The 13,802-nt window shown below is 51.4% G+C and overlaps 1 protein-coding gene across 3 annotated transcripts; it reads right to left on the bottom strand.

Annotated features, from left to right (window-relative positions):
• Window positions 1–1,994: 1,994 nt before the first annotated feature.
• On the bottom strand, window positions 1,995–12,600 carry LOC144954139 (serine/arginine-rich splicing factor 3-like). Of its 3 annotated transcripts, none has more exons than XM_078884702.1 (4): window positions 12,270–12,600; window positions 7,938–8,149; window positions 7,451–7,597; window positions 1,995–2,142 (listed from the first exon to the last, which is right to left on the bottom strand). In XM_078884702.1, exons 1-4 carry the CDS (start codon window positions 12,357–12,359, stop codon window positions 2,007–2,009), a joined length of 585 nt encoding a protein of 194 aa, XP_078740828.1. In that variant the 5' UTR covers window positions 12,360–12,600; the 3' UTR covers window positions 1,995–2,006. The 3 variants fall into 3 exon arrangements, with proteins under 3 accessions (XP_078740828.1, XP_078740827.1, XP_078740829.1); XM_078884701.1 differs by having other exon boundaries at window positions 7,890–8,149; window positions 12,270–12,599; XM_078884703.1 differs by lacking the exon at window positions 1,995–2,142 and adding an exon at window positions 4,943–4,997 and having other exon boundaries at window positions 7,890–8,149; window positions 12,270–12,597.
• Window positions 12,601–13,802: the final 1,202 nt, after the last annotated feature.

The following is a 13,802-nucleotide window of genomic DNA, read 5'->3' as shown; positions in this document are numbered from 1 at the left end:
AACCTTAAAAATACAATGCAATCCAACAGTCGGCAAACACAAAAGTCAGCACCTTATCTCTGGTTGATTACGTTCTTCCAAAGATGGCTAAATTTGAGACAAAACAGGCACAGAGACACACAAGCAGAGACAAGAGACAGATTTCTGTTATTTTTTATTTCTCCCGCAACGCAAGAGGGCCTCTGGTGAACCACCACCACCAATTCCACCATCATTACCACCAAATCCACCACCATTACCACCACCACCACACCCTCCACCACAACCACCACACCCCTCCACCACGACAGCAGTCTGACGAACACACGGGGAGGAGGAACCTCGTTACTTCAGCATTTGACGAATTCGTAAATTGTCGACACTGAGGGGGAATTACCGGGCGGGCTGAACCCCATCGGAGAACCTCCCCCCCCTCCACTCGATGTCAATCTGGTGCCACCGATCGCTCAACTCGCCAGCCTCCAAAGGGGGGAGGCAACACGATCCAACGGGGCGGCGGGGAAGGGGGGTCCGGCCTCAAAGTGGTGGGATGGGGCGCGGCATTTTCTAAAACGTGAAACCCTCGAGGGTGGTGCGTGTATGTGGTGGCCGCTGGTTGTTGCGCGAAATCTCGAGAGGGACACGTGGAGGGGGGGGGGGGACAATGCGAGCCAATGGGGGGTCAGGGTCGGCCTCAACATCGTGGAGGGGTGGTGGGCACAACTTTTTAAAAACGTGGGAGAAACCCCCAAGGGGAGGGGGGGGTTTGCCGCTGCATAAAACCGCCCGGAGCGATCAACTCCGCGGGGGGGGGGGGAGGGCTCCGATGCGTTTCACGGTGGGTGGTTTGTGGTGGTGCTTGTGGTGCTGCTGCTGGTGGTGTTGCTTGTGGTATTGCTTGTGGTGTGGTGGTGTGTTGCTGGTGCTGTTGCCAGTGTGGTGGTGGTGTGTTGCTGGTGGTGTGTTGCTGGTGGTGTTGTTGCTGTTGCCAGTGTGGTGGTGGTGTTGTTGCTGTTGCCAGTGTGGTGGTGGTGTGTTGCTGGTGCCAGTGTGGTGGTGGTGTGTTGCTGGTGGTGTGTTGCTGGTGGTGTGTTGCTGGTGCCAGTGTGGTGGTGGTGTGTTGCTGGTGGTGTGTTGCTGGTGGTGTGGTGTTGCTGGTGGTGTTGTTGCTGTTGCCAGTGTGGTGGTGGTGTGTTGCTGGTGGTGTTGTGTTGCTGCTGGTGATGTTGCTGGTGATGTTGCTGGTGGTGGTGCGGTGGTGGTGGGTGATGTTGCTGGTGGTGTGGTACTGCTGGTGGTGCTAGTGACCAGCGGACATATGCCGAGCTTGCTTGCGGTGTTCGAGGGCGAGCGGGCGGAGGGGACAAGACTCACGACGCCCAAATGTGGGAGTCTGCGCGGGACAACGACCACTCACTCTGAAGGCGGCTCCCCCACCACCCACATCGGTCACGAGGGATGGCGACGATAATGACGATAACGATGATGTTGACGATAATGATGACAAAGACGACGACGATAATGATGATGAAGATGACGACGACAATGATAATGACAATGATGATAATGACGACAATGATGACAACGATGACGACGATAATGATGACTACGATGACGATGATAATGACGATAAAAAAAGAATAGCGGGCTCCAGACGGCATCTCTTCTACGCCATGCCTGGCTCGGCGAGTATCCGAGCAGAGGAGGAGGAGGAGGGGTGTTTTATGTTCGACAAAAAAAAAACTTAAAAAAAGATCCAAACCCTGGCAGACGTGGAAACAGCTCACGTCCTGGGAGCCATCTCACCCCACCCCCTCATCACAAGTCCCTCTCATCCCACATCTCTCTATCCCAATCTACCCCCTACCCATCCACCTAATTCATCTCCCAACACCCATCCACCTACCCCATCTCCCAATCTACCCCCTACCCCATCTCCCTACCCCATCCCCCCCCTACCCATCTCCCCACCACCATCTCCCCCCCCCCCCCATCATCTCCCCCCCTATCTCCCCCCCACTACCCCTCTAGCTGCGGGAGCGTGAGCGGCCGTTGTCGGCGCGTGCCGAGGAAGAGGAGGGACCCCCCCCGACGGAGGTTCCGGCCCCCCTCTTGGCGGGGCCCGGGGAGCGAGAACCGGTGCGGCTCACACGGCGCGGGCTCCTACACACACGGGGGGAGGAGAGACACGGGGGGTGGAGAGACACGGGGGGAAACACAGAAAGACACGGGGGGAGACACAAGGAGAGAGACACGGGGGGTGGAGAGACACAGGGGGAAGACGCAGAAAGACACGGGGGGAGACACAGAAAGACACAAGGGAGAGACACGGGGGGAGACACAAGGAGAGAGACATGGGGGGTGGAGAGACAGGACGGGGAGACATGGGGGGAAGATACAGAAAGACACGGGGGGAGACACAGAACGACACGAGGGAGAGACACGGGGGGGTGTAGAGACACGGGGGGGGAAGACACAGAAAGACACAAGGAGAGACACGGGGAGAGACACACGGAGAGAGACACCGGCAGAGAGAGATGCCCCAACGCAGACACACAAGACGGCACACGAGAAACAGAGAGAGGGCGGAGAGAGTGGAGTCAGTCGCTGCTGTTCACACCACAAGGCATCAACAACCACAACAACCGCCACACAATTACACATCCGGTTCAAGTAATAAACATCGGGTACCCGGTCAAATGTCTTAACCAACTCGGTTTAATTATCTTCTTGGTTCTTTCGGTAAAGTCACGTAGATTGGAAATAATACAAATAAAACATAATAAAATAATTCTCGACAGACGGCTGCTTGCGTTGTGGCCGAAACGTCGTGAGAATAATTAAATGTTTTATTTTTATTATTTCCATTCTACGTGACTTTACCGAAAGAACCAAGAAGATGAATCCCTGCAGTCACGAAAGCTTTACATCGGCTCAATTAGTTCGTTAAAACGATTCATTTTTTTCGTGTTGTTCAATCGGGCAAGGGCTCAACTCAAGACAAGCTACCCGGCCGCACCCATTGGTGGCAAGCAGCTCAAGCCAAAGACGCAGAGAAGCCGATTAAACTCTCCCTCTAAAAACGCGTCGGGGCCGACGTAGATTCTAAAACGTTGGAGGAGGAACGGGAGGAGGGGGGGAATTAGAAAATAACAAAACCCACACGGTGATCACCACAGGGAAACTCCGAATACGGGGTCAGGATGGAACCCACGACCTCCTGTACACCGGGCGAGGAAGCTAACGTCTCCTGCCCATCGAAAGCACGTCGCAAGGCTACGTGTGTGGGGGGGGGGGGAGGCGATCTTTGTCTTTGCACGACATTAAAACGACACGACACTCAGGGTCAACGCCAACGCCGCCACCCCCCCCCCCACCCTGCCCCCAAGTGCGCGTGCCGACGTTTCGGGCGACGACCCTCCTTCACAGTCACACGCCCAAGTAGGCTCACAGGGCTCGGCCGCTTCCCTCGGATATCCGAGGTTTCGCACGCACAAGTGCCTGTCTCTCTCACCCACCCACCTCAGATGATCAATAACCTCAGATGATCAATCAGCCACTCACCTCAGATGATCAATAACCTCAGATGATCAATCAGCCACTCACTCAGCCACCCACCTCAGATGATCAATCAGCCACTCACTCAGCCGATCAATCAGCCACTCACTCAGCCGATCAATCAGCCACTCACCTCAGCCGATCAATCAGCCACTCACTCAGCCACCCACTCACCTCAGATGATCACTCAGCCACCCACTCACTCAGATGATCAATCAACCACTCACCTCAGATGATCACTCAGCCACTCACATCAGATGATCAATCAGCCACTCACAATTCGCTCACTCAATCACCCACCCACTCTCTCTGGCCCCACCCACCCCGCCACCAGTAACCTAGATTAACTCCAGCTGCCCGTTACCTTGGCACGGACAGTCGTAAGGGCGGAGTGAGGTGGTGGTTGATGGGCGGGTGTGTAGGTAGGTAGGTAGTAGGTAGCAAGGTAGGTGTAGCAAGGTAGGTTGCGGTCGAATTGACGACTGGTCAGTCGAGTGGTAGGCCGGGTGGTAGACTGGGTAGCTGTGTGACTGGATGACAGGCTGGGTGGTGGCTGGCCGAGTGGCTAGTTGTGGCAGGGTAGCCGAGTCGGTAGCTGGGTGGCTGGTGAGTCGGTCGGCCATGATGGCTGCAAAGCTGAACAGCCCAGGTGGTTGGATGACTTAGGTGGATTGGTGTGCAGACCGGCAGTCAAACTGTTGACTTGATGATGCCTGGGGTAGGTGGCTGGATGGTTGACTGTGTAGGTAGGCGAGCCGAAGATTGCGTGGGTCAGCCGCTAGCTGCGAGTCTGGAAGGACGGCCGAGTGGCTGAGCAGCTGAACAGCAGGATCGCTAAATAGCTGATGAGCTGAACAAGCTGGACATAGCTAAATAGCCGAGTGGCTGATGAGCTGAACATAGCTAAATAGCCGAGTGGCTGAGCAGCTGAACAAGCTGGACATAGCTAAATAGCCGAGTAGCTGATGAGCTGAACAAGCTGCATAGATGAACAGCTTGGCAGCTGAATAGCTTGAAAGATTAATATCTGGATAAGCTAGATAAAGTGGGTATCTGAACATACGGATAGCCGAACAGCTGGAAAGATGCTTAGCTGAACAGCTGGATAAGCTCGATATCTGCGTAGCTGAACGGCTGGATAGACGAATAGTTGGGTAGCTGGATAGGTGATCAGCCGGGCGACTGAACAGCTGGTAGCTGGGTGGGTGACCGGATAGCCGAACAGCTGGCAGATGGCCTTGGCGACGCTCAGGCGAGCCAGGTGCGGAGGCCGAGTTGTTGACACCGCGGGCGGCCTTGGCTGGTTAGCAAGCCGGCGATTAGCTAGCCGGTGAGACGGTGAGCCGCTTAGCTGGCAAGCCACGCTTGGCTAGCGCGAGACGGCTAGACGGGGGACAAGGCGGCCGGCCGGGATAGGCGTCTACGGTGGCTGGAAAGCCGAGAGAAGCCAGACACCATTTCTGGTGAAACGACATCGAACACAGAGACAAGGGTCACGCACACGCCCCACAGCACCGGGTGAGTGGGTGGGTGAGTGGGTGGGCGAGTGAGTGGGCGAGTAAGTGGGCGAGTAAGTGGGCGGGCGAGTGGGTGGGTAGGCGAGCAGATGGGTGGGCGAGTGACCGGGTGGGCGAGTGAGTGGGCGAGTAAGTGGGCGGGCGAGTAAGTGGGCGGGCGAGTGAGTGGGCGGGCGAGTGAGTGGGCGGGCGAGCGGGTGAGTGAGCGAGAGTGGGTGGGCGAGTGGGTGGGCGAGTGGGTGGGCGAGTGGGTGGGCGAGTGGGTGGGCGAGTGGGTGGGCGAGTGGGTGGGCGAGTGGGTGGGCGAGTGGGTGGGCGAGTGGGTGGGCGAGTGGGTGGGCGAGTGGGTGGGCGAGTGGGTGGGCGAGTGGGTGGGCGAGTGGGTGGGCGAGTGGGTGGGCGAGTGGGTGGGCGAGTGGGTGGGCGAGTGGGTGGGCGAGTGGGTGGGCGAGTGGGTGGGCGAGTGGGTGGGCGAGTGGGTGGGCGAGTGGGTGGGCGAGTGGGTGGGCGAGTGGGTGGGCGAGTGGGTGGGCGAGTGGGTGGGCGAGTGGGTGGGCGAGTGGGTGGGCGAGTGGGTGGGCGAGTGGGTGGGCGAGTGGGTGGGCGAGCGAGTGAGCAGGTGAGTGAGTGAATCTGCGTGCGAGTGTACAAGTCAGTGATCACACACAAGACGCGCGCTCGCTCACTATGAACACATCTGACCTGAGTTCAACTCCTGGGGTTACCGCCAGAGTTCAGACGTTTCAAGCAATGCACCTGAACCAGTTGATGGGTACCATTCATGCATCGTACAGTAGTTATCTTAGCGTCTGTGTGTCCCCGTGTCTCTGCGTGTCCCAGGGTGTCTCCAAAGGTCTGTCCATGCCTCCGTATCTATGAAATTGTCTCCCGAGTGTCTACGAATCTCTGTGCGAGTCTCTAAAGGGATCTCCGCATGCGTCTGTACAGGCCGCACCTACGACCTAACTGGCCCCTGGGTGACAGTCGTAAGTCGAGCGAATGTCAGTCGTAACCCCTCATCTGTCATTGGGCGCAACGTTGTAAAATCGGGAGCTCTTGATTTTATATACTCGACACTACCATACTAGTATACCCTACCCTACCTTACAACTATACACTACCCTACCATACTAGTATACACTACCCTAGCATACTAGTATACACTACCCTATCATACTATACACTACCCTACCATACTAGTATACACTACACTATCGAACTACTATACACTACACTACCATATACTACTAAACACTAGCATACCACTATACACTACTACAACACCATAAGACTATACATACCGTAAAACATACCAAAACTCACCGTAAAAATTAATTTAAAATAACCACCACACCCCCATCTCGGACGCGGTTTGACATGGAAAGTGTTTCAACGTTTGAAGGCATATTCTTTCGCTCTTTCGGTAAAGCCACGTAGACAGAAAAATTAAAATAATAACAAGATCCATCCACGCGGCTTTCCCGACAGACCCAAAGCATATTAATTCCTGCAGTCACGAAAGCTTTAAGTTTAAAGGCAATCGACTAACAAGTGAGGGGACGGTGTGAGCAAAAACGCCATCGCCTGCACACGGCACTAAACATTACTGTACACTACACTAGACACTTGAACCTATCTACGCGACTTTACCGAAAGACCCAAGAACATACATTACACTACGAGATGTTACACTTAGACTATAAAATTAACTACAATACACACTACTGTACACTACACGCTACTGTAAACCACAAACTACTGTACACTACACACTACTGTAAAGCAGAAACTATTGTACACTCACTACACACTACTGTATGCCACATGCTAATGTACACTATGACTGTACACTATACACTACTACACACTATACCAGAGGTGTGGACTCGAGTCATGTGACTTGGATTCGAGTCAGACTCGAGTCATGAATTTGATGACTTGCGACTCGACTTGGACTTGCATAACAATGACTTTGTCCCACCTCTGCACTATACTATATACACTACTATACACTACAAGTCTGTGTATGTTGTGTCGATGTCTTTGTGGGTCTCCATATGTCTATGTCTCCATGTGGGGTCTCCATGGATCCATGCACGTGTCTGTCTGTGCACGTGTCTGTATGCACGTGCCTGTCTATGCCTGTGCCTGTCTATGCCTGTGCCTGTCTATGCCTGTGCCTGTCTATGCCTGTGCCTGTCTATGCCTGTGCCTGTCTATGCCTATGCCTGTGCCTGTCTATGCCTGTGCCTGTCTATGCCTGTGCCTGTCTATGCCTGTGTCTGTCTATGCCTGTGTCTGTCTATGCACGCGTCTTGTCTATGCACGCGTCTGTCTGCGCGTGTTTCTGACTATGCATGCGTCTGTCTCAGGGTGTCTATCTGCGAGCGTCTCACCGGCTGCGGCTGAGGCTGCGGCGTCTCCGTGACGGGGAGACGGGGGAGCGTCGCCGTGGCGACACCGAGGAGCGTCGCCGTGGAGACGGAGAGCGGCGCGGGGAGCGGCGCGGAGACGGAGAGCGGCGACGGCCCCCATAGTCAGAGCTGGGGGGAGAGGGGGGTGGGGGCAGAGGTGGGGGAAGGGAGAAAGCGAGGGGAGAGGGGAAAGAGACATGATTAGAAGGTTTAGAGGGCAAGGGGCGAGTGGCTGGCTGGCTGAATGGGTAACACAGCACCAACCACTCACTGCTGTCACACAATCCCACACACACACAGACCCACAACCCCACACAGACCCACAACCCCACACACACACACGGACCCACAACCACACACACACACCACACGCACCCCACGCAATTCCCGCTCGGCTCGCCGGCCGCCGTGCAATAGTTACGTTTTACGCGAGTCTTGCGCGGCGGGTGGCGAGTGCGATGATACTGACCGCTGCCAGGGGGGGGCCGGGCCCCCAAACCTCTTCTGCCTCCGCTCCCCCGTGGACATCTCGACGCTGGCGCGCGACCCGCAGATGAGCCGCCCGTCCAGCTCCCGGCAGGCGTCGCGAGCATCGCGCGTGTCCTCAAACTGGACGAAGGCAAAGCCGGGCGGGTTGCGAGCCACCCACACGGAGCGCAGGGGACCGTAGTGGCTGAACACCTGCGGAGTGAGACGGGAGGGTGAACAAAGCTACTCATATGGGGTGCAGAAGTGGAGGTCTGACACTGCCACACAGGGTCAACGTTGACCGCTGACTTAACCGTGCACCATAGACTTAACATTGTCGTAGATTGACACTGCACCATAGACTTAACATTGTCGTAGATTGACACTGCACCATAGATTCAGCACTGAACCAGACTTAACACTTCCGTAGATTGACACTGCACCATAGATTCAGCACTGAACCAGACTTAACATTATCGTAGATTGACACTGCACCATAGATTCAGCACTGAACCAGACTTAACATTGTCGTAGATTGACACTGCACCATAGATTCAGCACTGAACCAGACTTAACATTGTCGTAGATTGACACTGCACCAGACTTAACATTGTCGTAGATTGACACTGCACCAGACTTAACATTGTCGTAGATTGACACTGCACCATAGATTCAGCACTGCACCAGACTTAACATTGTCGTAGATTGACACTGCACCATAGAATTAACATTACCGTAGACTAACACGACACTGCCCCATAGACTTACCATTTGCCGCCAACACTGCACCACTCACATGTGCCACACCACTCACATTACAAGGGTTAAGAGTGAAAGAATGATAATGGGATGTATTAATTATTTTATGATGGTTTTAATATCCTGAAAGCCTCAAAGTTAAACGCCGCTAAGTATTTAACAATCTTCCTTTAACATCGTCAACGCTGCAACAATGTAGACGCACAACATAATACAATGCCTAACTACTTTATCATCTTTCCCAACCCCAATGTATTTATAATCGAATTCGCATTTTAAATATCATGAAGCATCGGGCCTAAAACGCTAAAAGGTGTAGATTGTTATTAGAATTATTTGACCAATTTTTTTTTTACCAAATCCTCCTCCCCCTGTATTTTAACTACCGCATCAAAACATACAAACTTGTTAAATTTAACGCGTTGTAGAGTTTAGCAAACAAATTAACCTCGAGCGTGCATGCGCAGCTATTTATTTATAACTAAAGCAGCAATGGGGCCGGGCCGTGTACACAGGAAAAATGTTAATGTCTTAAGTTGACCAAATGTTTACTACTTATCTCCAAATTTAACGCTACAACCAAAACACACTAAATTTCGATTTAAAGCTTTCGTGACTGCAGGGATTCATCTTCTTGGTTCTTTTGGTAAAGTCACGTAGAAGGGAAATAATAAAATAATAAAAATAAAACTGAATAAAAATATTCTCAGTGAGAATTGTTTAATAATGTTTAATTGTATTTTTATTATTTTATTATTTCCCTTCTACGTGACTTTACCGAACGAACCAAGAAAACAAAACACACTAATCACCAACCATTGCCGTGTTATTAAAATAAACTAACTTTAATAAAATGTATTTTACGTAAGCGAATTCTTTTGTTAAACTGAAGCCTCGGCCTAGGCGCGTTGAGATAACAATTTAAACTCATAAGTCGATTAAATAGTTACCATTTCTCTCCAAATTTAACACCACAACAAACACACTAATAACCAATCATCGCCGTGTTATAAAAATGTACAACCTTTACAAAATTAATCTTATATAAGCGAATATGTTCGTTAACCTTGAAGCCTCGGCCTAGCCACGCAGATTATTTTATTAAGTTGACCAAATATTTACTTTCTCCAAAGTTAACGCTACTACAAAACACTAATCACTACTCATTGTCACGTTATTAAAATTTACAAACTTTACATTTATTTTATACAAGGGAAATCGTTTATTAAATGTAAGCATCGGCCTAGTCGCGTCAACAATTTAAACTTATACAAGTTGATAAAATATTTAATATTTATATCCTAATCCAACGCCACAACCAAAACCCACTAATCATCACCACTCACTGATGGGTTATTAAAATGTAAACCTTACTAAATTAATCATATATAAGCGAATTAGTTTATTCAACTGAAGCCTCAGGCCTAGCCACGCAGCCGAAAATATTTAACCTCATTAACTTGACCAAATATTTACTACTGATATCCTAATTTAACGCTACAACAACAAAATAAAATCTATAATCATTTCCACGACATTAAAATGTACAAACTTTAATAAATTAATCTTATGTAAGCGAATTCTTTATTCAGCTGAAGCCTCGGCCTAGCCACGCAGTGGAAACATTTTAATCTCCCAAGTTGACCAAACATTCACTATTAATCTCCTAATTTAACGCCACAACAAAAACACACTAATCACCACTCATCCCCATGTTATTAAAATGTTAAAACTTTACCATGTTAATCTAATACAAGCAAATTCGCTTATTAAATCGAAGCCTCGGCCTAGCCGCGCCCACGCAAATGCTCAACTAAAACAGACCCCCTCAATTATAAATAAATTCCCGCCTTTTCATTTAACCCCGCAGCAAGAACTCACGAGCACAACATTGGCGCGTTATATAATCTGTACCAAACGCGTGGACAACAATCCATCCACGTGTTTGCCAAGATTTTATTTTGAGAAACTTAAGCCTGAGGCCTAAGCCAAGCGGAAGTATTAAAACAAAACCCATCAAACTTGGTATTTAAAATATCTTCCCCTAGCCTTTTGCTTTCGCACCATTATTCAAGCAACACAAATCTACCGACAAACGCCGCACACTCCGATACTAAATGCGCATTTTTAAAGACATTAAGCGTTACTTACCACTTGGGCATGTTTATATAATTATATTTTTTGATACGCTACGCAGAGGTTAACCTCGTTAAAGAATCATCTTTAAATACTTCTCAACGTGTACCCCTTTTAATTGCAACACAATAACTGACATTTTATGTCGGCAGTAGGGGTAATGAATCGTATATATATATAAAAAAAAAGTATTTAATTCTAGGGCTAAGCTTCAGAAAATGGACCCATGGTCGCCTATTCATATACTTGGCATTTTTAAATTAAATAAAACATTTCTAATATATTTATTCTTTTTCTTTAAGTACCAAGCGCGGTGTTAATTCTACATTTTAAGCTTTCGTGACTGCAAGGATTCACACTCTAAGGTTTTTTCGGTAAAGTCACGTAGGTAAAAAATTAAATAATAAGAAATGAAATAAAGCAATTAAATCACGACGTTTCGGAGGCAACACAAGCATCCTTCATCAGTTATTTTGCGATGCCTTTTTACACCTGATGAAGGAAGCTTGTGTTGCCTTCGAAACGTCGTGATTTAATTGATTTCATTATTATTTATTAGTATTTTTTTTACCTACGTGACTTTACTGAAAAAACCCTAAGAGCGGTGTTGTCTATTAATTACGCACGGAATGTGCCCGACTTTATATTAAAGGATAGAAACACAGCGATATACACACACACAAACATTATCCGTAAATATTAATAAATCTCTAAGATATTCTGCTCGTAAACATTATTGCTATCCGTAAATAATAATACAACTAAGATATTTTTCTCGTTTCTTTGTTTGCATCAAAACACCACGTGGCGTCACTATTTGCCTACTGGATCTTCACACACATTAATAGTAAACGACACCACACAGTATGCACCAGCACCTTTGCTAAAGTCATTATTACTCTTATAGTAATTATCTTTTGTTTAAATATTTAACAATATTTCAACACGTGGAGTATAACACGGCCCACTCATCTATCTTCAACAAAGCATCGATACTAAATCACACACAAAGTGTGCACTATCCTTGCTACATATCTAAACAATAATTCTAAAATACATCTTAGTTATATTTGTAACAAAATATAAACATTGCGGTCACATTATCTACGTAGGCCTGAGGGCCCTATTGTACAACACGGTCCACTCCTCCATCTTCAACAAAGCATCGATACTAAAACACACACAAAGTGTGCACTATCCTTGCTACATATATTAACATTAATTCTAGAATGTATCTAAGTTACATTAACAAAATATAAACACAATTGTCGCGATATTGTCTTAAGCCTGAGAGCCCTTATCGTATAACGTGGCCCCCCTCCATCTTCAACAACGCATCAACACTAAACCACAACCAACCAACACACGAACGTCTACATCGTCGTGAATAGTGAACCACCACTACCACCATCATCATCGTCGTCGTCGTGTTCGTCACCTTCTCGAGCTCGTACTCGCTGGCGTTGGAGCCGAGGTTCCCCACGTAGACCTTGCACTCCACGGGGCCATTGTCGCGTCCGAACGACATCGCGACCGCCAAATCGTCTTCCTCCTCCTGCTGCTGCCGCTGCTCTTATCTCCTCTCCTTAGACCCGCTGCTAAACTCACTCGAGTCGTAGCTGGCTAGCTGAGCTACAGCTACAGGCTACGACTGCCGTAGAAGAAGAAGAATGAGAAGAAGTTCGTCTCTTCGTGAGCTGCTGAGGGGAGGCGCACGGAGAGAGCGCTGAGGCGATAATGGCGGCCGCGAGCTCCACAAAGACGACAAAGCGAGGAGGAGGGGGGCGGGGCGAGGGGGGGTGAAATAAATAAATAAATCGCGAAATGGCGGGAAAGCGGAGAAGTCCAAGTGAGTTATGCCCCCGGGGCGGTGCGTAGCGCGCAGAGGATGCGGTGATGCTGCGCGCGAAGTGCCCCCAGGGCGTTTGGCGTTTGCGGTGCTGTTGTTGCGGTGGCGGTTGGGGGTGGGGTTGGGTGGGGGTGGGTCACGTGGCGGTTGGAATGGGGGAGAGGTGGGGGGGATTTGGAGTGGGCGGGGAGGGGGCGGAGCGAGGGGAGGGGTTGGGGAGTGGGGGGAGGGGTGGAGAGGGAAAGGGGGGAGGGAGTGGGGGTGGAGTGGGGGGAGGAGGGGTGGGGGGGAGTGGGGGGAGGAGGGGTGGGGGGGAGTGGAGAGGGAGTGGGGGAAGAGGGGTGGAGAGGGAGTGGGGGGAGTGGAGAGGGAGTGGGGGGAGGAGGGGTGGAGGGGAGTGGGGGGAGGAGGGGTGGGGGGGAGTGGAGAGGGAGTGGGGGAAGAGGGGTGGAGAGGGAGTGGGGGGAGTGGAGAGGGAGTGGGGGGAGGAGGGGTGGGGGGGAGTGGGGGGAGGAGGGGTGGAGAGGGAGTGGGGGGAGTGGAGAGGGAGTGGGGGGAGGAGGGGTGGAGGGGAGTGGGGGGTGGAGTGGGGGGAGGAGGGGTGGGGGGGGTGGAGAGGGAGTGGGGGGAGGAGGGGTGGGGGGGAGTGGGGGGAGGAGAAGTGGGGGGGGGAGAGGGAGTGGGGGGAGGAGGGGGGGGAGAGGGAGTGGGGGATGAGGGGGAGGGAGTAGGGGGGTAGGGGGAGGAGGGGGAGGGGGGAGGGGTGGAGAGTGGGTGGGGGGAGTGGAGAGGGAGTGGGGGGAGGAGGGGTGGGGGGGGGTGGAGAGGGAGTGGGGGGAGGAGGAGTGGAGAGGGAGTGGGGGGAGGAGAAGGGGGTGGAGTGGGAGAAGGAGGGGTGTGGGGGGAGAGGGAGTGGGGGGGAGTGGAGAGGGAGTGGAAGGAGGAGGAGTGGAGAGGGAATGGGGGGAGGAGGGGTGGAGGGGAGTGGGGGGAGGAGGGGTGGGGGGGAGTGGAGAGGGAGTGGGGGGAGAGGGGTGGAGAGGGAGTGGGGGGAGTGGAGAGGGAGTGGGGGAGGAGGGGTGGAGGGGAGTGGGGGGAGGAGGGGTGGGGGGGAGTGGAGAG

The sequence above is a fragment of the Lampetra fluviatilis genome, unplaced genomic scaffold (genome assembly GCF_964198595.1).
Source record: "Lampetra fluviatilis unplaced genomic scaffold, kcLamFluv1.1 SCAFFOLD_228, whole genome shotgun sequence".
In the NCBI taxonomy this organism is placed as follows: Eukaryota; Metazoa; Chordata; class Hyperoartia; order Petromyzontiformes; family Petromyzontidae; genus Lampetra; species Lampetra fluviatilis.
This window is presented reverse-complemented; position numbering and strand designations above follow the sequence as displayed.